Raw genomic sequence first — 25,743 nt, 5'->3', positions numbered from 1 at the left:
CTGGCAGAGCAAGCTGTGATGCAGAAGGAAGCAAGAGAGAGAAAAGGAAGCAGATGACAGCGAATTGCTCACCGGCCTTATGAGAGCTCTCTGGGGGCCTGCTCCGGCCTCAGGCCGCACGTTTGACACCCCTGACCTAACAGTATTAGCATCCAAAACCACATGTTACCAACTTGTCAACAATAATATTATGTGGAACCTTACTTAAATCAAGATAAAGCATGTCTGCAGTATTGTCCTAATCCAGCAAGTAGGCTATGAGTAAGCAAAGACCCTTCCTCCTTTGTCTCGTTATCAGGAAGTGAAGAGATGCTGTTGAGCCGTCGTCTTTTCAGAGGTGTGGAAATAACCGCTGCACCACCAGTCCAGGTAGGAGAGATGAGCAGAGGGTAGCCTGGGTGTCTCCTCCTTTCTCAGGGGGGTTTTTGCTCCTCCAGTTTCTACAAGGGGTGTGGGCAAGAGAGCCTCTTTATGCTGTTCCCTCTACCTATCCCAAGCTTTGCATCCTGTACCTTTGCAGATGACTCCCATCCAGTGTCCAATCTCTGCCTGGCACAGGCCTGTACGTATGGAGGGGGGGTTCTGGGGTTGGCTAGGCTGCTCTATTAAACCTTTCCTATGCAGGGCCCCTCTGTTGGACGGCCTCCAGGGTCTGCGGGAAAGGGAGGGAGAGGGAGCACAAGAGACCGGTGAGAGAGAAAGCACAAAATGACAGAATGACAGCGAAAGCGAGAGAGAGTGGCAGAGAGGCAGTGAGAGAGAGAGCAGCAGCCACAGGGACAGCGAGAGAGAGAGAGAGCACAGTGAGAGAGAGGGCGGCAGAGAGAAAGAGGCAGCGAAAGAGAGAGGGGGACAGCGAGAGGAGGGCAGCAAGAGAGAAACAGTGACAGCAAAATTGAGAGGGGGCAGCGAGAGAGAGAGAGAGGGGGGGTAGCAAGAGAAAGAGGGGGCAGCAAGGGGGAGAGAGAGTGAGTGACAGCAAAAACAAGAAAGAGAGCGCGCAAGACAGAGCGGCAGCAAGGGGGAGAGGAGAGAAATTAACTCAAGTTCTGACGCAGAGTCTGAAAGATTGCCGATTCCAAAGCCCCCTTGTTTTTAAGGAGTAGCTAGAGACTGAGGTGAAATAGAAAACAGTGTAACTCTCTCAGAATTTGCCCTAGCGGCCCCGATTTCTGATGTCCGCACTCTTTTGTTGTACACCTGCTCAGAAGTAAGGCGTCTTCAAAAAGGAGCTCCAGGGCCCCTCCATCCCAAAATTTCTGGCTACGGGGCTGACCTGACATGATCTTTGATGAGGAGGTCTGCTTTTTCTTTCAGGGTCCCTTTTTCATTGAGGAGGTGTCCATCTATTTCACAGAGGCAGAATGGGCCCTGCTGGATCTGGGGCAAAGAGCTCTCTACAGGGAAGTCATGAAGGAGAACTATGGAAATGTGGCCTTTCTGGGTAAGGATCTTTCATAGGTGCCAAAGGATTGAATTGCTGCCATTGTACAGGTCCCTCTTAGAGTCATTTCAGTGGCTGGTCTCTTTCTCCATGGTCACAGACAGAGAGTTATGGCTGGGGAGTGGGTCTTACGAACATAAGAGAAGCCATGTTGGATCAGGCCAATGGCCCATCCAGTCCAACACTCTGCGTCACAGAAGAACATAAGAGAAGCCCTGTTGGATCAGGCCAATGGCCCATCCAGTCCAACACTCTGTGCCACATAAGAACATAAGAGAAGCCATGTAGGATCAGGCCAATGGCCCATTCAGTCCAACACTCTGTGTCACATAAGAACATAAGAGAAGCCATGTTGGATCAAGCCAATGGCCCATTCAGTCCAACACTGTGTCACATAAGAACATAAGAGAAGCCATGTTGGATCAGGCCGATGGTCCATCCAGTCCAACACTCTGTGTCACACAGTGGCCAAAAAACCCAGGTGCCATCATGAGGTCTACCAGGGGGGCCAGGACACTAGAAGCCCTCCTACTGTTGCCTCCCCAGCACCAAGAATACAGAGCATCACCACCCCAGATAGAGAGTTTCAACGATAAGCTGTGGCTAATAGCCACTGATGGACCTCTGCTCCATATGCTTATCCAATCCACTCTTGAAGCTGTCTATGCTTGTAGCCTCCACCACCTCCTGTGGCAGTGAATTCTATGAGTTAATCACCCTTTGGATGAAGAAGTACTTCCTTTTATTCCTTCTAACCTGGCTGCTCAGCAAGTCCACTAGTTCTTGTTTTGTGAGAAAGGGAGAAAAGTCCTTCTTTCTCTACCTTCTCTGTCCCATGCACAATCTTATAAACCCCTATCATGTCACCCCTCAGTTGACATTTCTCTGCTAAAGAGTCCTAAGTGTTTTAACCTTTCTCCATAGGGAGAGTGTTCCAACCCTTTAATCAGTCTAATTGCCTTTTTCTGGAATTTTTCCAATGCTATAATATCTTTTTTTGAGGCGTGGGGACCAGAATTGTACACAGTACTCCAAATGAGGCCACACCATCGATTTATACAGGGGCATTATGATACTGGCTGATTTGTTTTCAATTCCCTTCCTAATAATTCCCAGCATAGCGTTGACCTTTTTGATTGCAGTCGCACACTGTCTCGAAGTTTTCAGTGAGTTACCTTCCACCACCCAAAGATCTCTCTCTTGGTTAGTCTCCTCCAGTTCACACCTCATCAACTTGTATTTATAGTTAGGATTTCTGGCCTCAATGTGCATTACTTTGCACTTGGCCACATTGAACCTCATTTGCCACATTGACTCACCCAGCCTCGACAAATCCCTTTGGAGTGCCCCACAATCCTCTCTGGTAATCATCACCCTGAACAATAATATGGTCTTGCCATATTACCCATTGGTAAGTGGCACCCACTAAGGACCGTCTTCTCCCCAATGTTGTTTAACATCTGCATCCCTTTGCCCAATTGGTCCAGGGTTTTGGGCTCCATTGCCATCAGTATGCTGATGACAGCCAGCTGTATCTGTTGATGGATGGGCAGACTACCTCCCAGAAGTTCTGATTAGGGCATTAGAGGCCGTGGCTGGCTGGTTGCATCAGAGTTGACTGCAACTTGAATCCATCAAAGATGGCGGTCCTGTTCCTGAGCCGTGGGGGAATGAGGCTGGGTATCCATCTCCCAGTCCTTGATTGGGGCATCATTGGTGCCTACGGCAACAGTGAGGCATTTAGGTGGGACACTGGATGCTTCATTTTCAATGGAGGTCAGGGTCACAGTGTTGCCAGGTTAGACTTTTATCATCTTCGGCTGGTCAGGCAACTGGTTCCCTACCTTTCCCCTCTGCAGTGGTCACCTCCAGGCTGGACTACTGCAACTCACTTTATGCAGGGCTGCCCTTGACCCTGCTCTGGAAACTTCAGCTGCTTCAGCATGTGGTGGCACACCACCTAACTGCGTCATCTTTGCAGACATCTTTGGGGAGGGACGATGGCTCAGTGGTAGAGCATCTGCTTGGTAAGCAGAAGGTCCCAGGTTCAAACCCTGGCATCTCCAAAAAAGGGTCCAGGCAAATAGGTGTGAAAAACCTCAGCTTGAGACCCTGGAGAGCCGCTGCCAGTCTGAGTAGACAATACTGACTTTGATGGACCAAGGGTCTGATTCAGTATAAGGCAGCTTCATATGTTCATATGTTCAGGCCTGCTTTGCCAGCTGCATTGTTTGACAGTCATGTACTGGATCCGGTTCAAGGTTCTTGTATTAACCTTCAAAGCCCTATGCTGTCTAGGACAGCCGTATCTGCAGGACTGACATTCCCCCTATGCAGCTCGCCGGCAGAGCATCTCCTTGGGATGTGGAAGGTCCCAGGTTCGATTCTCATCATCCGCAGTTAAAACGGTCAGGCCAGAGGTGATGTGAAATTTAATTTAATTTATTTTTTGGATTTGTATTCCTGCCCTTTCCCACGAGCAACCTCAGAGCAGCTTGCAACAGAAATTTAACATGCTTAGAGGTTACAATATAAAAACATCGTAAAAGCATACAGCATAAAAATCTGAGGGCAGTACAACATATCAACAAACAGGCATAAGTAGGCATGTCCACACAGCAGCATATAGGCCAGGAGTGGCCAAACTGGCTCAGGAGCCGCATGTGACTCTTTCACACCTATTGTGTGGCTCTCAAAGCCCCCAGGGCCCCATTGGCCAGCTTGGAGAAGGCATTTGTTTCTTTATTTTATTTCATTTATATCCCGCCGAAGCAGGCTCAGGGCGGCTTACGTGGTCATGCATGTAATCGATGGTGCGGTCTCATTTGGAGTACTGTGTGCAATTCTGGTCACCGCACCTCAAAAAGGATATTATAGCATTGGAGAAAGTCCAGAAAAGGGCAACTAGAATGATTAAAGGGCTGGAACACTTTCCCTATGAAGAAAGGTTAAAACGCTTGGGGCTCTTTAGCTTGGAGAAACGTCGAATGCGGGGTGACATGATAGAGGTTTACAAGATAATGCATGGGATGGAGAAAGTAGAGAAAGAAGTCCTTTTCTCCCTTTCTCACAATACAAGAACTCGTGGGCATTCAATGAAATTGCTGAGCAGTCAGGTTAAAACGGATAAAAGGAAGTACTTCTTCACCCAAAGGGTGATTAACATGTGGAATTCACTGCCACAGGAGGTGGTGGCGGCTACAAGCATAGACAGCTTCAAGAGGGGGTTAGATAAAAATATGGAGCAGAGGTCCATCAATGGCTATTAGCCACAGTGTGTATATATGTGTGTGTGTGTATGTATATGTATATATAAAAAATTTTTGGCCACTGTGTGACACAGAGTGTTGGACTGGATGGGCCACTGGCCTTATCCGACATGGCTTCTCTTATGTTCTTATGCATATGCATGGGTATAAGACATATAATGAACATAAAACCATAAAAAGTTAAAAACATAGAAAAAGTTAACATTGGTGCTATCGTCTTAATTTCAAAGTTTGTATCCTCTGTAGATAGATCTTAAAAGGTCCTTTCTGTTGCTGCTATAGGGGGCAGCTTGCAAGAGGTGATCCAGCTGTTTCCTGAGAACTTTAGTGGCCCACAAGCTAGTTTGCGAATGCCTGGTGGAAGAGTGCCGTCTTACAGGCACTGCGGAACTGTATGAGCTTTTGCAGGGCCCTGACTTCTATAAGTTACTTCTTCCCCAAGCCAAGCTAGCCAATGTCAAGCATGCATATTTCTGTGTGCCATGATGGTTCCTTAGACAAAGAGCAGTTCACCAGTATCTACCGCTCCCCTCTCCTTTACAACCTTTGGGCAAGTTATAAATCCATCTAGCCCAAGGATGTTTACGCTGCAGCCTGGCTGGTAAAGCGGTGATGTTCCTCTCTCCCAGATTCACACAGACAGTCCTTATCTGGTCCTTATTTGAGGGTCCTTATCTGGTCCTTATTTGAGGGTCCTTATCTGGTCCTTTGACAGTCCTTATCTGGTCCTTATCTGGTCCTCATCGGGTTGCACGAGAATTGCCTTTGAACCCGTGACTCAAGCTGCATCTGCATGATACCCTTTTGAAGTTATCCTATATGGTAACTATGTAACACTGTATATGCCATTGCTTCCAAGGATTGTTTCCTTGGTAAAGCTTCTGAGTTCCTACAATAAAGCAACTTTTGATTAAACAACCAAAGACTGTTTATTGAGAAATATCGATGCTTGACAGCCAGCAGTTTGGAAAATGCATTTAAAGTTGGTTTCTTTCCACCTCTCCTCGCCATCTATTTTCCTCCCTCCCTCATTCCTTCCTTCCTATTTTATACCTCTCAAACATCTGATATCTGTGTCTTGTGGCTCTCGAACATCTGACATTTATTCTATGTGGCTCCTACTTTATGGCAAGTTTGGCCATACTTTAAGCAAGTTTGGCCAATACAGTCACAGTAATGGTAAAAATATTGGGGAGGCCAGCTGGTAACAAAGACCTCTGCTTAAGCCCCTGGAGAGCAGCTGCTGTGCAAGACTGACTCCAATGCACCAGGGGTCTGGTTCAGTATAAGGCAGCTTCCTGGGACTTGCCCAGGGGCAACTGAGGCCAGTGCTGTGACCATCACCCAACTTGTCCTGGCCTGAGGCAAAGGTGGGGATGAGAGGCCCTCAGAAAGACTCTGGAAGGGGTCAGGTCCTCATTTCTCTGTTGCCAGCCTTTCGAACACATCCACAAGGAGAGTGCACACAAGTAAAGCAGACCCCCTTTTAAACATATATAAAGGTTTATTGAGGGTTTTAAAATAAGACATCACTAAATGTCACAGTTTGTGCAGCGCAGCAGCAGAAAAACAAGAAAAGCTGACTGTTCTAATCTAATACATGAAATACTTGTTATATGGCACTACTTATTGCAGCTTAAGTATTCCAGCTGTAGTCTAAATTATACTAAAGAAAACTGTTCATCATGATGAAGCAAGAAAAGATCAAGGTGTACTAGCATGGCATGAGCGTAAAGATAGCATGGCTTCCTTCTGGTCTATACCCATATTATACTTTCTACCTCTCTAGGGTCAGGTGGTCCTAACAACCCAATCAAGGGTCCTCCTTGAGGGAATTTTTCACAGGCTGTCAGCACCCTCCCAATTACCCCATCCTCCTGGTTACACAGCTGAGTACAGGTTCTCACCATTAACCTAGAAGAAGAAGAATTGCAGATTTATAACCTGCCCTTCTCTCTGAATCAGAGACTCAGAGTGGATAACAATCTCCTTTATCTTCTTCCCCCACAACAGACACCCTGTGAGGTGGGTGGGGCTGAGAGGGTTCTCCCAGAAGCTGCCCTTTCAAGGACAGCTCTTGAGAAAGCTATGGCTAACCCAAGGCCATTCCAGCAGGTGTAAGTGGAGGAGTGGGGAATCAAACCCAGTTCTCCCAGATAAGAATCCATACACTTAACCACTACACCAAACTGGCTCTCTATTACCACATCCTGGAGTTTGGCCTTGAAAAAGATAAGGAGGTTAGCTGCTGGGAGACTCAAATCATGAATCGCTGCAGGTCATACCAGGCCACTTAACAATCATTGTTAACCCTTGGAGGAACTAGGATGCTTTGCCTCACAGATCCATTCCCCTTATTCTGGTGGGGATTCTGGGCTTTGACTTCGAAGCATAGTTCCATCCTTCCAAAAGAATTTTATTCTTTAATTTCTTTCCTGCCCATTTAAGAATGATCATTTTCTCTCTCTCTGAAATAAGCCAGGAGTATAAGAGAGACTTTGGTGGAGACAGGCAACGACCTTGCATCCGAAGAAAGACTGGAGAGTTTCTCAAGAGGATTCCAAGAGCATACTTCTTTCCCATATGAGGTGGCTGGGAGTGAGTATTCTTCACAGTTATGTCAAGAGAACAGGCGAGGAATAGCCATGGGGCATTTCTGATTCATACCTGAGCAATATTTGGTCTGGTACAATCCTACAGCCCATTGGGTGAGGAGGGAGGGAGGCCTTCTGGGGGCCTGTAAGCTGGAGACTCAGAAACCGCTACTGAGCAAGAGCTCAGCTGTGGCTTTTGGGGAGGTGGTGAGATATCTTTAAATCAGGGGTGTCAAACGTGCAGCCCGGAGGATGTATGTGGACCCCGTAGGGCTCTTATAAAGCCCACGAGCAACTCATGGTCCTCTGCTTCTTCTCCCTCTCTCTTGCTTTCTTCTGCATTGTCACAGCTTGCTTTGCCAAGATTGCTCAATCACACAGGAGCTACAGAGCAAAGCCTCTATCTTCTCAATTGACTGAGGCTCCTCCCTTGGGGAGGAAGCAGTGGGAGAGACAGCTTGCTTTGCCAGGCTCTCTCAATCACACAGCAGAAGTACTGAGCCATGCCTCTCTTCCTTCTGCTGGCTGAGGCTTCTCCCCCCCTCCTTATTCTCTGGGGATAGAGGGAAAGAGCGAGAGCTTCCTTTGCCCAGTTCCATCAATCACAGGGAGAGAGACAAAGAAAGCACCTTTAAGATCAATGAAGTTTTATTCAAGGTATGAGCTTTTTGCTTTGCTAGAGTGAGAGAGAGAAAGAGAGAGATGCCTCATTATGCCAAGGCTGTCTTGGGTGCAACTGGGTTTGCCTCGTTCTTTTCATTGTATTTATGCCTTCATGATCCAATCTTCTCAGTAGGAAACCAACAGTGAACTATTTAGGTGAGGAATAACAACAAGCCAGTGAGGTTGATTAGGCTAAGAGTGTGTGTCCACACCAAGTTCACCCAGCACATTTTCTTTGCAGACAGGGGATTTTGATCTTAAGACTTCCCAGATTGTAGGCTGATACTGACCACTATACATTGCTGTCTGTGTCTACTTGCACTGCTTTATAGGAGCTGTAGTTTTTTCTCTGGGGAAGACTATAGTTTTGTAGACAAACAGACAGCCCTCAATCTGTGTCACAGTGCCTTCACATGTCCTTTACCAGAACAAAATAGGAGTCAGGGTGCACCTTTAAGACCAACTTAGTTTTATTTTGAACGTATTTATTTATTTATTGCCTTTAATTTATACCCTGCCCTCTCCGCAAGCAAACTCTCTAAGCACACTTCATCAGACGAGCAATCCGTTACAGTGAGCAAAGCCACACATAGCTGGTAGTCAGTGGCTCAGATTGCAAACTGGTACAAATTTAAGATCCATTGACAGTGTTGTAAAATCATCTGGTAGGGAGTGGCTTAGAATGGAAAATGGTACAAATGTAAGATTCAGTGACAAAATAGTAAAATTAACAAATTGAGCAAACCTTTGATCTGAGTAGCATGAGCATGCAAAAGCAATAAAACAGCTGTATTGACATACTCAAATAGGGATATTGGCTGTTTATCCCATTACACATACTGAACCCATCTCCCACTAATGTTAATGTATTTTTCTCCTAATGGCAAACTATATGTATGTTACATGTTTAAAGGTAAATTAGTTGGATGGGAAATCTTCTGAGATATAAATACCTTCCTTTTGACCCAGGCGAAATACAATATAGTCATTAACAGACATTCTCGCATTTTGACATATTACTGTTTTATTGCTTTTGCATGCTCATGCTACCCAGATCAAAGGTTTGCTCAATTTGTTAATTTTGCTATTCTGTCATTGAATCTTAAATTTGTACCATTTTGTATTCTAAACCACTCTCTACCAGATAATTTTACTATAGTGTCATTGGATCTTAAATTTGTACCAGTTCGCATTCTGAGCCACTGACTACCAGCTATGTGTGGCTTTGCTCACTATACTGGATTCCTCGTCTGATGAAGTGTGCTTAGAGAGCACATGAAAGCTTACATTCTAAATAAAACTAAGTTGGTCTTAAAGGTGCAACTTGACTCCTATTTTGCTGTACTACTTCAGACCAACACAGTTGACTACTTAAATCTATGTCTTTTACCAGTAAATGAAGCAGTTCATCTACAAAAGCTAATGATGCCCAGCCATTTCATGTATTCCTCTGGGTCTTAGGCTCAGAGCACTGACCATGAGATTTCTGTAATTAATGTCAATAAATCAACAGTAGGCTTGCAGATTCACGCCTGAACAGTATACTAAAGAGTGCTACAGCACAGACATGGCCACCAGATTTTGATAATTCAGAGCAAGAGTTGTCAGTTATCAGAGACTGTTAAACAAAATATTGCAAGAGTGCTAATCTTTTAAGCATGTTTTATTTTAAGTTTAAAAAAAAGTTTAACTGTTCGCCTGTGTCCTTTACAGGCGTGGAATTCTAGCAGGAGCTTCTTTGCATATTAGGCCACACACCCTTGCTGTAGCCAATCTTCCAAGAGCTTACAAAAAAGAGCCTTGTAAGCTCTTGGAGGATTGGCTACATCAGGGGTGTGTGGCCTAATATGCAAAGGAGCTCCTGCTAGAATTCTACTCCTGGTCCTTTATAACTTTATATCTCTACTACCTGGCATTACATTTTATGACACACATGGCTCAGCACGACAAGGACTAATTTATGTCAGATCCAGCCCTCATAACAAATGAGTTTGACACTCCTGTATTCTGGGAAAAGGTGAAGGTTGGTTAAGATCAGGCAACTTGAATGAGGCCAAAGGGCCATCAGTTCTCTCCTATGGCAGTCCCATCGATGCCTCCTTTATCAGCCCTCTCAGGTGCTAACAGAATCTCTCTCTTTATTCCAGCAGACAATGATCAGAGGAATGAGGAGGGTGAGGAACTTCATCAGCAAATGCTCGATGGAAGTAAAAATGAAGACTTGAAAGAAAACCTAAAGAATCAAGGCAGAACTAAGAAAAAGAAAGGTGAACTTGTGGTTGAGAAGAGAGGTCAAAAAAAGTATAATGTGCATTTTCCAAGGCACAGGATAATGAAGACAAGTAAATCCATTCAGTTTGGAAAGTATTTCAGAAAAAGATCAAAGCTCCTTGTGTACCAAAGAATACACAGAAGGAAGAAAACTTTTGCATGCTCAGATTGTGGAAGGAGATTCAGTGAGAGGGGGAATCTTCAGCGGCATCAGAGAACACACACAGAGGATGAACCTTTTGAATGCTCAGTGTGTGGAAGGAAATTCAGTTGGAGTGGTGCTCTTCAACAACATAAGAGAACCCACACAGGGGAGAAACCTTTTGAATGCTCAGAATGTGGAAAGAGATTCAGTCAGAGTGGCACTCTTCAACGGCATCAGAGAACTCACACCGGGGAGAAACCTTTTGAATGCTCAGAGTGTGGAAAGAGATTCAGTCAGAATGGTGCTCTTCAATACCATCGAAGAACCCACACAGGGGAGAAACCTTTTGAATGCACTGAGTGTGGAAAGAGATTCAGTGGGAGTGGCGCTCTCCAGCAGCATCAGAGAACTCACACAGGGGAGAAACCTTTTGAATGTTTTGAGTGTGGAAAGAGATTCAGTCAGAGTGGCATTCTACAACGGCATCAGAGAACCCACACAGGGGAGAAACCTTTTGAATGTGCAGAGTGTGGAAAGAGTTTTAGTGAGAATAGTAGTCTTCAGCATCATAAAAGAACTCACACAGGGGAGAAACCTTTTGAATGTTTTGAGTGTGGAAGGAGATTTAGTGAGAACAGCAGTCTTCACAAGCATCAGAGAACACACACAGGGGAGAAACCTTTTGAATGCTCAGAGTGTGGAAAGAGATTTAGTGTGAATGGCAGTCTTCAAAAGCATCAGAGAACCCACACAGGGGAGAAACCCTTTGAATGCTCAGAGTGTGGAAAGAGATTTAGTGAGAACGGCACTCTTCAGCGACATCAGAGAACCCACACAGGGGAGAAACCATTTGAATGCTCAGAATGTGGGAAAAGATTAAGTCGGAGTGCAATTCTTCGACGGCATCAGAGAATTCACACAGTGAAGAAACCTTTTGAATGCATGAAGTGTGGAGAGAGATTCATGTTCAGTGATATTCTTCAAAAGCACCTGACAACCCACACAGGGGAGAAACCTTTTGAATGCTCAGAGTGTGGAAAGAGATTCAGTGGGAATGGCATTCTTCGGCAGCATCAGAGAATTCACACAGGGGAAAAACCTTTTGAGTGCTCAGAGTGTGGAAAGAGATTCCGTCAGAGTGGCACTCTTCAGCGGCATCAGAAAACTCACAGGGGGGCAAAACCTTTTGAATGCTCAGAGTGTGGAAAGAAATTAAGTTGGAGTGGTGCTCTTCAACGGCACCAAAGAATCCACACAGGGGAGAAACCTTTTGAATGCTCAGAGTGTGGGAAAAAATTCAGTAGTAGTGGCCATCTTCAACGGCATCAGAGATCCCACACAAGGGAGAAACTGATTGAATGCTGAGAACGTGGAAATAGATTCAGGTTGAGTGGCTGTCTTTAACAGCATATGACAACCCACACCATACTTGAAGGCTTAGAGCAGGGGTGTCAAACATCTGGCCTGTGGGCCAGAACTGACCCACCCAGGACTTTGATCAGGCACCGGGGGCTCCTCCCCCCCTTCCCCCTCATGTTCTTACCCTTTGAAGCTCCAAGTTTGAGTCTCTTACAGTTCCCAGGCTCTTTGAAGCTCTGAGGCTGAGTTCCCCAGCTCTTCCTGCCCTTCTTTGCTGGCTGCTGCAAGGAAAACATAGGGTGAATTTAAGATCCATTCCATGTTTTTCTTGCAGCTTTTTTGTGCTCTAATGGTTTCAAATCACGTGGAGATCATTATCAGAGTTTCTGTAGCCAGCTGAAACTCATGCTTCCTGGAGTTGTTTCCTTGCAAGCAGAGGGTTGATAGTTTCAACCAGTTTATCTCTGCTGAATGGCCCTAATCTAGTGAGTACTCTAATGTGAAAACCCACGGCCAAAGGGGGATATTATACTGGAAAGCCATAGCCAATCTGATTAGACAGGGGAAGGGGAAGGGAGCTTACAGTGCCATTTGATTGTTTCCACAAAAAGCTTTGTGCTTTTTCTTGATGTTTTATTTTAAAAATTGCACTGCCAAATTCCACTATTCCCCCAACTTTCCAACTTAAACAACATATTAGCAAAGTTTTAAGCATGTTTGTATTTTGAGTTTTTAAAAAATCTTTAATTGTGTTTGTCTGTGTCCATTATAAAGTTGATATCTCCATTATATTTGGCGTTATATATTTGGCGTTATATTTTTTGACACTCATGACCCGGCCTCACAAAGCCCCATTAGTGTCAGATCTGACCCTCCTCACAAATGAGTTTGACACCTCTGGCTTAGAGTGTTGAAAAAAATTCATTGGCAGTGGCCATCTTCAACAGCATCAAAGAACGCACACAGCAGAGAAACCCTTTGTATGTGCAGTGTGTGGAAAGAGGTTCAGTCAGAGTGACCATCTTTAAGAGGACCTAAGAACTCACATGAAACAAAACTTTCGAGTGCTCAGAATGTGGAAGGACGTTGAATAACAGTAGCAGCCTTCAGCAGTGCTAGAGAACCCTCACAGAGGAAAAACCTCTTGAATGCCAACTGTATAGAATTTGTGTCAGCATAATATTCTTCTATAACATCTAAAAACTCATTTGAGAAGGTACCTTGTAAGTGCTTAGCCCATGAGAACTTTCCTTTTATTTCTCACTTAAAAGACAGATCAGATAAAGCATTGACATCGTATATACTCTTGTAGAAAGCTTGAATCTGCACAGAAATCTGACCCTAACCAGGAAGAAATGTTTCAACTGCTTGGTCTGTGTAAGGAGCTTTAGCCATGTCTGAAGTCCTCAAATAGATAGGGAAGAAGGAAAGACAGGCTCTACTGGTTGAAGGAGATTAAAAATCTGCTCATGTCTCCTTTTGCCTGCCGGAGTCCACACAAGGGAGGAACTCATAAATGCTCACTGTGTGGCAAGAATGTGAGGCACAGATCCAATATTCATGTTCTTCAGAGAATCCATAGGAAGGTGAAATGTTCGTACAGCTGGTTCTGATTATGGTCTTCCGATGTTCAGGTTTTATAGATTCAGAAAGGCTCAGAAATGCCCACAAAGGAGGGCACTTTTAGTGGTCTCCTTCCTCTGTGAAACTTGCTACACAGGGTTACCTGCCAATCTAACTCTGATATCTACAAAACTCGCAAAACCCCTTTCCTTTCTGAGTTCCTGTGAGGAAATAGATAAATTGAGGTTTACAGATACCTACAGCCTCTCTGCTACTAGCATAAACATAGTATGATTAGCTGGAATCCTTAAATCACAAACATTTTTATCTGACAAGCAGTTCTAGAGAGGCATTACTCAACCTTAATCTGTCCCCAGTCCAGACTGCTGTGAGCTTTTCAGGGTCTCACTACCTTGAAGCCCAAAGAATGCTGGCCATAGGATTTATTTGGGTTGAAAGGGAAAGCTTGTGTCCCCCAACCCAACAACTTGGTAAATTCTAAGAGGCCAGACTCCCCCATATCATCCAGTATTGTGAAAATGGACTGGTATCCATGGAATTGGCAGGTGAACTTTGTGGGACACAAATTCCCCAATCCCAGTTGTCCTTCCCTCCACACCCAGATTCTTCCAGAGAAAATCAGGAAGGAGAAGATTCCCTCTTCCCGCTCTGAATCCCCACCCCCAGCTTCATAAGCCAGAAATTTCCCAGAGTAAGCCCTGAGCCAATGCTTAACCTCACCTCTGACTCCTCAGAACTTCCCTTGAGTTTCTCCTTGGAGATTGTGCCTTTATGTAGCAGGCTGAGAAATTTCGGACAGGTAATTACATTTGAGTTGCTAACAGGACTGAGAGGAAGAAATCCTCCATGTTTCACAGAGGTTTAAATAACATGCCATAATGCCTCTGCTAAAGAAACCAGTTCTTTCCTCTAGTCTAGGCAGTTGGCAACCTCAAATTAAATGTTTCTTTATGAATCTGTGAAAATAAAAATCAGTTGCGTTATCACTCATTCAAGAGATTATTGTTTGTATCAGGTAAAATCAGACAGTGTTTTCTGAGCTTTGTGGATTTTTAATGAATCGGGCTTCATTAACGTGTCTAATGTTGATGTGGCATGTCTTTTTTCCATTCTGTATAAATTTCTAAATAACAAATCCCAGTTTGCACCCATTCATTATGTACATCAGTTAAGTTCAAGAGCCAGAGTGTTGGGATAAAACTTGGTGGATCTGGGTTCAAATCCACAGTAGACTTTGAAGATCTTTGGATGCCCTTTTGCCTGTCACATTTTCAGACTAACAGACCTTGACAAGATAGTTGTCAGGACCTTCTTCGAAGAGATGTGTTTGATAGGTGCAGAAATCTCAGAGCTTCTGTATTTATTTCCAAGTTGGAACTGGCAAGGATTTGTCAGATGCTTCTCATTTCCCCCTCCCCCACTATTTCATATTTCCTATGGCTGACCCAAGGTCATTCCAGCAGCTGCAAGTGGAGGAGTTGGGAATCAAACCCGGTTCTTCCACATAAGAGTCCACGCACTTAACCACTACACCAAACTGGCTCTTAGCATAAGACACCATAATTTCATAGAGGGTCTGCTTTTGAACTGACTCCAGTCAATAATATAGTTACTGTGAATGAATTACTGAGAATGGTCTCAACAATACATATATTTAAAGTTCAATATTTCCAGGTGTAGTCTTATAAACAAGTAGAGTTTAAGTCTATACCAATTACACAGTCTTCTTCAATAATATTCAAATCCTCCTGGAGCGTATAGTAGGCCTTGTACTAAGAGCCCTGTAAGCTCTTGGAGGATCAACTATATCAGGGAGGTGTGGCCTAATATGCAAAGGAGTTCCTGCTACAAAACCCTTGGTACCCATGAGTCCCCAGATGCACTGAAGTCAAGTCCGGGCCAAGTGTGATGGTGACATGTCATGCAACGTCATTTCCAGTCCCCTCTTTCCCTTCCCCCAGGTGTCACAGAAGTCTGGAATATGTTGGCAAAAAGAAACTTTGAAAATGACCCAATAAAGTTGCATCCAAACTAAAGTGTCTTATTTTTCTTATATGCTGTACAAAAATATATGAAACAATAATTTTGAGAACCATTAATAAGTCTTGTTCAAAGTCCAGGATTCTTAAGGTTGCAATATAATCGCATAGAGCTATGCAGAGCTCAAAAACAATGTCCATTTAGCATCCATAACAAAAGTGGACATTGGACATTGTTTTGAGCTTTGTAAAAGACTGCTATGTATGCTAAATCACAAATGTCTTCCACAATATGCCACTATTCTTGCATTAAGCAAGTTTGGTTACCCCTGTAAAAAGGTAAAGGTAGTCCCCTGTGCAAGCACCAGTAGTTTCTGACTCTGGGATGACGTCGCATCATGATGTCTTCCCAGCAGACTTTTTATGGAGTGGTTTGCCATTGCCTTCCCCAGTCATCACTTCCCCCCCAGCAAGCTGGGTACTCATTTTACCAACCTCAGGAGGGTGGAAGGTTGAGTCAACCTTGAACTGGCTACCTGAACCCAGCTTCTGCCGGGATCGAACTCAGGTCGTGAGGAGAGAGCTCGGACTGCAGTACTGCAGCTTTTCCACTCTGCGCCATGGGGTTCTGGGCCACCCCTGTACTAGGTTCTAATTTCCAGCTAGCAAAATATTTGAAGTGCAAAGTATCAGCCATTGGAACAAAAAAAAAGGATTCACTGCTAAGTTGTAGGTGAGTACATTCAACAGAAGAAGAAGAAGAAGATATTGGATTTATATCCCGCCCTCCACTCCGAAGAGTCTCAGAGCGGCTCACAATCTCCTTTCAGCAGCTATTACCCATATATCTAACAGATTATAGCTGATTGTGAGCTTCTCTTAACTTAGGAGTGTCAAATTTCATCTAATGTTAGCTGACGAATGACAGCTCCACAGGAGTGATGTAGTGGAAATTAGATAGGTGGTGAGCCATACAGCCCTTCTCCATGTATATGGCAGTCCCAGGACAACAAGAGGCAGGCCCAGCATTAGGGGTTCTAGCACCCCTAGGCCGAGTTCTGTTCCCTGCCCCCCTGGTACCTTCTTGTGCACACAGAGCGCGCGAGTCACAATGACGTCACCAGAAGTGACGTCATCGGGCTTCAAGCGCCAGCGCCCGGCTCTTCCCCGCTTCAAAGGGAGTCGGCTGTCTTTCAAAGCAAGGGCAGGGCAGGGTGGGCTGCACATGCAGCGCCAGCGCTCACCCTGGCCCTTGCCTGCTTTGAAGGGAGTCAGCTGGCTCCCTTCGAAGCAGGGGTGGGGCAGGCTGAGTGCTCGCCGTGGGAAGCGGGCGCAGGGAAATGTAGAGGGGTAGCAGGGAGATGGGGCACCTCATGGCATCCCTAGGCCAAGTGGCGCCCGAGGCAGCTGCCTACTTGGCCTACTCCCACCTGCCAGCCCTGGCGGGGGGTTAAATCCTACACAGCATTGTAAATGAAGAACACCTGGGATGGGAGAGCTATGTGGGTAAGAAGCAGGCAACTTTGGAGAGAGGACGGTGGCAGCTTGAGTGATGATTCAGTGGCAGCTTTGGAAGACCATGGCTTTGGATGGCAGAGAGAGAACAGCTTCAAGCACAGAAGACAGCTCGGGAGTAAAGAGGCAATGCAAGGGAGAGGACAAACTTCTGAGCTGTGAGCAAGAGAAACCCTACACTCCAGCCTGGTTTCCTGGACAGCCTTGTGAAGTAGACTTTTCTTTCTCCTTATAAAGCTCACTGGGTGGGTGAGGGATATTTTCATTTGTTAAAGCTGAATAAAACTGCATTTATTTGACCACAATTTATTGCGTGTAGGAATCTCTAGAACCATGGGTAATACAAGTGGGGGGGAGGTTTCCCATGCATGTTATCAACTTGACTCCCCACAGCAGCCATTCACCCTCAGAGGGCTTTTTTGAAGGATTTTTCTTATATGAATAAATATCATTGCTATACTGGTCTGTGGAAATGTGAATAAATCAATAAGTAGAGACAAGGTTTGGGATCCAATCCAATGTAATTTTGTTTCCACTGCCCGTTGCATATGAGGTAACGTATTCAGGGAGTCTAAGAATGCACATGGCTGACGTATACAAGAAAACAGCACTATCCAACAACAATCCACCATAAATCTGAGGCTGCCACAGGGTGTGAGAGGATGGAGTTTGCGGAGGGAATGGGACTGTTAGAATAGTAAGTTACACCCTCCAGAGGAGCCATTTTCTCCACATGGAAATTTTCTTATTTATTTATTGGGTTTATATCCCGCCCTCCCCGCCGAAGCAGGCTCAGAGTGGCTTTGTAGTCTACAGATCAGTTAGAATTCCAGGAAAACTCCAGGCCACACCTGGAGGTTGGGAAACCTGGAGTACCATGAATCCCCTTCCCCCACTGCAATTGGAACAGACAAGTTCAGTGGAAAGCCAGTGGGAAGGCTGCTGAGAGAAATCAAAGCCAATCAGGAAGCAGGGAGCTCTAAGTCCCACCCTCTGTGCTGTGAGGGAAAGTTTTGGAGGGAAAGTGCTGCCCTGTTTTTAGGGCTTCCATAGGTATCTGTCTTAACAGTAATTTGTTTCCTGAATACATCCCCCCAAAATCAAATTATTCTTTATGTTAAATACTTGCCTTTTCATCTTAATTTTTCAGCCCACAACAGTCCTATGACTGCTACTTCCTCCCCTCCCCCCCCCCACCTCACACACACACCCCTTAAGGGTGCCTACCTAGCCTGCAAGGCCATTTCATTTGTTAGACTGGCTTCAGCTATTGCATACAGTAGGCCTTTTATGAGGGGATTATTTGTATGTTGTACACTGTAATTTTTAAGCCATATTGAGCCATGAGGAAATTCTAATTAAATTATACAGTGGAGAAAAGATCAGTGAACTGCCAGGGGGAGAAAGAAGCAAATCAGAATAAACTGCAAGCAGACCGAAGTTAACCCTTTAAGTTTCTGCCAGAAAAGCAAGAAAAGGGGCTAGGGGCATGCAGAAAAAGGGCTGCCAGCAATTTACCACTGGGCTTCTGAGAAAACACTTCTGCCTTTTAAATGTCCCTTTAAAACTGGACTACAATTGACAAAAGAACAGAGCCTCAGCCTCCCCCCCCCCCCCCCACCGCTCCAAGTGGCAATCTTGTGTCCAAAGCCCCATTGTACTGTGTAAAACCCTGGATCCAAGATGGAGTCACTGCAGCTCAGTGAGAGAGAACAGGGCCTCCTCTGTTTTGGCACCCATGTAAACAGCTGAAACCCTAGAGAAATCAGTTTGGGGTAATGAATATAAAGAAGGATGACTTTTGGACCAGAAACAAGGCTGCTGTCGATCTGGGGTAACTGCTGAAGGGTCAAACGAGAGGCCCCAATCTCTGGGGTAACTGCTGAAGGGTCAAACGAGAGGCCCCAACAGACATAAAGCAGGCTGTCCCTCTATCCCTCACTGTCAGCTCCTCTGGAATTCTGGCAGCACCCCCAAGGCAGTGGCCAGCAACCAGCTATCTGGGAACTATCTAGAATGGGAAGGGGGCATGACCCACTAGCAGGACCTCAGGTCCTGGGTTCAATCCTCTGTGTCTCTGGTTAAACAGATCAGGAAGGAGGTGATTTAAAAGACCTCGGACAGGCAGAGACCCTGGAGAGCAGCTGCCAGTTGGAACAGACAATACTGATCTTGATGGACCTAGGGTCTGATTCACTAGAAGGCAGCTTCATGTGGCAATTAAAGGCAATTAAAAAGGGGGGGAATTGTCAAGCACCATGCTGTTTTAGATGCACCACACTTTTTTTTACAAAGACAATAGGATATGTTATTCAAGAGGGCTTTTAAACTTAGGTAATAGGCAGGGTCATTTTGTAGAAAAAGAGGTGCCAGAACACATTAGCACGACTCATTTGCATCTGGCACATGCCCTTTGACATCACCAGAAGATGTACTAAATTATATCAGCTCAGCATCTACCTTAAAAGGCTTATTGAATTCTAATTGTCATAATACAACCTTACTCCCATCATACTTTTAAAAGGACTTTCTCCTATGTGGCCACAGTGGCATGATGAAGATTTCCATCTGTCAGCTTTATATGTTTTTGGTTCTTTTCCCATTTTATTTGTACAGAAAAATATTAGAAAGTTTGTAAAATCTTAGAGTTCAGCAAAATTCTCACAGGGGGTTTGCACAATGGAGTCCAGAAGCAAGTATTGGGGGGCAGCTGGGGGGGAGGGTAAGAAAGAAAGAACAATATATCTTAGTGGTTCTGGAGCTCTGCTCCTGTGAGCTTCTGCCCAAAATGAGGTCTGGTAATAGGACTAGAGCCCCGTGGCGCAGAGTGGTAAAGCTGCAGTACTGCAGTCTGAACTCTCTGCTCAGGACCTCAGTTCGATACCAGCGGAAGCTGGTTTCAGGTTGACTCAGCCTTTCCATCCTTCCGAGGTCAGTCAAATGAGTACCCAGCTTGCTGGGGGGAAAAGTGTAGATGACTGGAGAAGGCAATGACAAACCACCCCATAAAAAGTCTGCCGTGAAAACATTGTGAAAGCAACGTCACTCCAGAGTCAGAAATGACTGGTGCTTGCACGGGGGACTACCTTTACTTTTTAAATAGGGCAATAGTGTAACAAAATGGTTCTAAAAGATACTTGGGTGAAGAGTTAGGGACTGTGGCCTGTACTACAATAAATAGTTTATTATAGTACCTGTTGCTATAAGTAGGATCCTACTACGAATTTTTTGTATTAACACATCATGTTAAGATGTGTGCTTTTGTCTCAGTTCCGTTTGTAGATTTCTGGTTGGAGGATCCTACTACGAATTTTTTGTATTAACACATCATGTTAAGATGTATGCTTTTGTCTCAGTTCCGTTTGTAGATTTCTGGTTGGTTCCAGATTTCCACAATCCAAATCTTATTGCATTATTTTATTGAATGTCCCATCCTGTTGATTGCGTTGATTTACTCTGTGTAACCCTCCTTGGGTTTCAGTGAGAAAGGTGGACGATAAATAATGTAAATAATTATTCTGAGCGCCTGCTCCAGCTGCAACGCCTCTGAGGATGTTCTCCGCAGCTGAGAACGAAACGTCTGGAAGGAAAACTTTCTCCAGTAGAACACGGCACTTGAGCCCGAAAGATTCTACAAACCCTAATGTAAATAATTGATTTTATAATGGATGCTTCAGGAAGGTGGCTAGATAAAAGGAACAGGACTGAAGCCAGTTATAACTGTGTATCAGACAATGTATCATATATTATCTGTTTCTCAGTGTTTCGTTTTCCACTTTTGTAGTACTGCTTTCTGACATAACACATCTGATACTTTTTATAATCTTTGTAATCCTAGTATTATTGCCTAGCTTATTAGCGGGGGGTGGGGGGGGGTTGTAGCAGGAATTCCTTTGCATATTAGACCACCCCGGCTGATGTAGCAAATCCTCCAAAAGCTTACAGTAGGCCCTGTACTAAGAGCCCTGTATGTTCTTGAAGGATTGGCTACATAAGAGGAGTGTGCCCTAATATGCAAAGGAGTTCCTGCTACAAAAAAGCTCTGGTTATTAGAGGTCTCATTCCATCAATTCCATCAGTTTACAATAAGTAATCCACCTTGTAATGCTGGAAACCACTCTGAGCCTGCTCTTTGGGGAGGGCCATATAAAAGTTCAAATAATAACAATCAGGGTGGTTTTTGTAGCAGGAACGTCTTTGCATATTAGACCACACACTAGGCTTGCCAATCCCCAGGTCCCAGCGGTAGTTTTCCCCGCTTTTTCAGGCTCCTTCCTGCTCCCATTCAGCTGGCCGACGGGGGGGGGAAGCCCTGCCCCCACAGCCCCCATGTGACTTTTCACCTCTGGAGGCTTCAGTCTCCGATTGGAAAGGCTTTCTCTTGGGATGGTGTGTCTGTGTTACTTTGAAGAAGTTGGCAGCAACTCATGAATAGAGATGCCAATCCCTCGCTTCAGAGTCGCCAGAAACGGGGGGGAGGGAAATGTCTGCTGGGCATTTCATTATTCCCTATATGGAGATCGATTCTCATAGGGTATAATGGGGAATTGATCTGGTGGTATCCGGGGCTCGGGGGGGGGGGGTTGAGGTAGAGGCACCACATTTTCAGTATAGCATCTAGTGCCTCTCCCCAAAATACCCCCCAAGTTTCAAAACGATTGAAGCAGGGGGTCCAATTCTATGAGCCCCAAAAGGTGCCCCTATCCCTCATTATTTCCTATGTAAGGCATTTAAGAAGGTGTGCTGTCCCTTTAAATGTGATGGCCAGAACTCCCTTGGAGTTCAATAATGCTTGTCACACCCTTGCTACTGGCTCTGCCCCAATGTCTCATGGCTCCATCCACAAAGTCCCCAGATATTTCTTGAATTGGACCTGGCAACCCTACCACACACCCTTGATATAACCAATCCTCCTGTTGTTTACAATGGCCCCTGTACTGAGAGCCCTGTAAGCTCTTGAAGGATTGGCTACATCAGGGGGTGTGGCCTAATATGCAAAGCAGTTCCTGCTACAAAAACCCTTGATAATAATAATAGTAATGATGATGATGAATAATAAGTTCTTCAGCGGCCTTCAGATTTGTCAGGAGGCGGCATCAAAACATTTTAAAATAAATACTGGGGTTTTTTCCTCCCTTAACTTCCCACAACTTCCTTAAGGCCTAAGCAACAGTTCCTTCTCTTCACCACCTGAGAACCCTAGCAGACATTCAGATATGTGGAGTCACAGAGAGAGCAGGGATGATGGAGAAATGAATCCACATCATTTGAAAACGGCTTCTATTTGTTCCATTATTTCTATGACCCCAACTAGCCAACACTGACTGTTGAGGGGCTGACAAAGGAAAATGTTAAAATATATTAAAACAAAAACAATTAAAAATATAACCCTGTAGCCTCTCTTAAAACAAAAACAATTAAAAATATAACCCTGTAGCCTCTCTCCGACATAGTATTAATGACTAGAGCAGTTTCAAGTGTATTCCAAGTTTTGTCTGTCAAGCTTAGTCTTTGGAGCAAAAATATCTTCTACTATAGTCTGCTTAAACTCTGGCAATAGGCCAGGCTCTTCAAAGTCTCTTGGGTTTTTTGTCAGAGGCCATTAGGTAGTTTCCAAATTCCAAGGACTTGTGTTTATTGTTGCCTAAGCAGCAAAATATACCAAAGAAAAGGAAAGGTCCCCTGTGCAAGCACCAGTCTCCGACTCTGGGGTGACGTTGCTTTCACAACATTTTTACAGCAGACTTTTTATGGGGTGGTTTGTCATTGCCTTCCCCAGCCATCTACATCCCCCCCCCCCCCCCAGCAAGCTGGGTACTCATTTTACTGACCTCAGAAGGATGGAAGGCTGAGTCAACCTCGAGCCGGCTACCTGAAAACCCAGCTACCGCCGGGGATTGAACTCAGGTCGTGAGCAGAGTTTAGGATTGCAGTACTGCAGCTTTAACACTCTGTGCCATGGGGCTCTTAAAGGAAAAGGAAACTTGAGAACCTCCCACCAGCTCATGCAAGAAGAAATAAATATTGAGTAAAAAGATAAAAGGATAAAATCTCGCGGAGAGCTCAAAATAGGCAGCCACCTACATCAGCAGGAAACCAGAAGCTCCTGAATGGTCTCTGGTAGATGCCCACCCATTTCTTCACCACCTGAGAACCCTAGCAGACATTCAGATATGTGGAGTCACAGAGAGAGCAGGGATGATGGAGAAATGAATCCACATCATTTGAAAACGGCTTCTATTTGTTCCATTATTTCTATGACCCCAACTAGTCAACACTGACAGTTGAGGGGGTTGACAAAGGAGAATATGAAAATCTATTAAAACAATTAAAAATATAACCCTGTAGTCTCTTCCCACAACACACATAGTGTTAAAGACTAGCAAGCTAATGGAAATCACCCATGGAACCCTCTTAGCCAAAAACTAGCTTAGAAAAACCATCACTTTCAAGAAAATTATAAAAACTTCACAATTCTGCAATTAAATCAACCATTAATTTTATTTTAAAAACTACTGGGGGGGGGGGGGAATCACTCAAACAAAAATAGGAGCTCACTGTAGAACCGCCTAAGAAGGAACCATGAGAGGCAGTGTGGTGTAGTAGTTAGGAGCAGCAGGGTCTAATCTGAAGAACTGGGTTTGATTCCCAACTCCGCCACAGGAAACCGCCCTGCAACCTTGAGCTGGTCACAGTTCTCTCAGAACTCTCTCAGACCCACCTACTTCACCAGGTGCCTGTTGTGAGGAGAGAAAAGGAAGATTGTAAACTGCTTTGAGACTTCATAGGGTACAGACAAGTGGGATATAAAAAGCAGCTCTTCTAAGAAGGAAGCATTTTTACATTGACAAAGTTGAAGGGTCTGCTGTGTTAAAAGGGTGTGTTTGTGTACTGTCCCCGTGGCGCAGAGTGGTAAAGCAGCAGTACTACAGTACTGTGGTCTGAACTATCTGCTCACAACCTGAGTTCAATTCCAGCGGAAGCTGGATTCAGGTAGCCGGCCCAAGGTTGACTCACCCTTCCAAGGTTGGTAAAATAAGTCCCCAGCTTGCTGGGGGGGGGAAGTGTAAAAGACTGGGGAAGGCAATGGAAAACCACCCTGAAAAAGTCTGCCGTGAAAAAGTTATGAAAACATCACCCAAAGTCGGAAATGACTGATGCTTGCGCAGGGGACCTTTCCTTTTTCCTTTCCTTCAGTGCTGTAAACTGGCCATACTCAAGAAATTTTAAAAAGAGATGACTAAGAGGGGATATAACATAGGTTTATAAAATTATTCCTAGGGTGAAAAAAGACTAGGATTCTGTTTCTTCGTCCAATGACACTGATGGGCAGAATGGTCAGGATGGACAAAAGTAAACACCACTTTAAAAAACTGAATGAAATGTGATGTAGTGATGGCTTCAGGCATAGACGGCTTTAAAAGGGGATATGACAGATTCATGGAGGATATGTCTGTCAGTGGCTTCTAGCCACAGTGACTGAGAGGAACCTTCATATACAGAGGCTGTCAGCCTCTGAATCCCAGAGCCAGAAGGCAACATCAGGGGAAGGCCTCAGCCTCTATGCCCTGTAACTGGACTTAAGAACATAAGAGAAGCCATGTTGGATCAGGCCAATGGCCCATCCAGTCCAACGCTCTGTGTCACACAGTGGCCAAATATATATATATATACACATACTGTGGCTAATATCCACTGATGGACCTCTGCTCCATATTTTTATCCAATCCCCTCTTGAAGCTGGCTATGCTTGTAGCCGCCACCACCACCTGTGGCAGTGAATTCCACATGTTAATCACCCTTTGGGTGAAGAAGTACTTCCTTTCATCCGCTTTAACCTGAGTGCTCAGCAATTTCATTGAATGCCCACAAGTTCTTGTATTGTGAGAAAGGGAGAAAAGTACTTCTCTACTTTTTCCATGCCATGCATAATCTTGTAAACCTCTATCATGTCACCCCGCAGTCGACGTTTCTTCAAGAGGACTTCCAGAGGAACTGGCTGACCACTGTGTGAGACAGGATGCTGGACTAGATGGATCACTGGTCTGATCCAGCAGGGCTCTTCTGGTGTTATGAAGGCCTCAGGCTCTCTGCCCTGTTGTTGGCTATCCAAAGGAACTGGCAGGCCATTGTGTGAGGCAGGATGCTAGACTAGATGGACCACTGGTCTATCAAGCACAGCTCTCCTGATGTTCTTGTGGAATAAAGGTTTGGTCATTTCTCAGATGGGCTCATACAGTTGTGTGCACAAATGAGGCATGTGAGTTCCAGTCCCAGACAACATAAAGTGGGGCAGTGTACAGGTTCTGCTCAAGCAATGTTTCTCCTAGCACTGGGTTCCAGAGATTTAAAGGTTCTGCTCAAGCAATGTTTCTCATAACTATAATGCAGTCATTAAGAACATAAGAACCTAAGAGAAGCCACATTGGATCAGATCAATGGCTCATCCAGTGTCAGTCTGTGTCATGCAGTGGCCAAATCCAGGTGCTGTTAGGAGGTCCACCAGTGGGGCCAGAACTCCAGAAGCCAACCGACTGTTAAACAGTGGAATTTGCTGCCAGTGGAGGTAGTGTTGGCCACAGCTAGCTTGAATGGGTTTAGATTAACGGAGGAGAGATCCGTCAGTGGCTACTAGGCATTGGGAGCAAAGGGAACCTCCATATTCAGAGGTGGTAAATCCCTGGAACCCAGTGCTAGGAGACAATATCAGGGGAAGCCCTCAGCCTCTATGTCCTGTTGTTGGACCTCCAGAAGAACTGGTTGGCCACTGTGTGAGACAGAATGATGGACTAGATGGACCACTGGTCTATCAAGCACGGCGCTCCTGATGTTCTTGTGGAATAAAGGTTTGGTTATTTCTCAGATGGACTCATAGTTGTGTGCACAAATGAGGCATGTGAGTTCCAGACAACATAAAGTG

The 25,743-nt window shown here is 45.0% G+C and overlaps 1 protein-coding gene across 1 annotated transcript in view; it reads left to right on the top strand.

The window, feature by feature from the left end:
• Positions 1 to 11,801, top strand: part of LOC132571753 (zinc finger protein 91-like) — an 86,865-nt gene extending 75,064 nt beyond the window's left edge. The window contains exons 14-17 of the mRNA XM_060238547.1: positions 299 to 369; positions 1,318 to 1,444; positions 7,192 to 7,311; positions 10,118 to 11,801. Of these exons, the coding sequence (XP_060094530.1) occupies positions 299 to 369; positions 1,318 to 1,444; positions 7,192 to 7,311; positions 10,118 to 11,751 (1,952 nt within the window). The 3' untranslated portion in view covers positions 11,752 to 11,801. The remainder of the gene's footprint in view (positions 1 to 298; positions 370 to 1,317; positions 1,445 to 7,191; positions 7,312 to 10,117) is intronic.
• Positions 11,802 to 25,743: the final 13,942 nt, after the last annotated feature.

This window comes from Heteronotia binoei, chromosome 5 (genome assembly GCF_032191835.1).
Source record: "Heteronotia binoei isolate CCM8104 ecotype False Entrance Well chromosome 5, APGP_CSIRO_Hbin_v1, whole genome shotgun sequence".
Lineage (NCBI taxonomy): Eukaryota > Metazoa > Chordata > Lepidosauria > Squamata > Gekkonidae > Heteronotia > Heteronotia binoei.
This window is presented reverse-complemented; position numbering and strand designations above follow the sequence as displayed.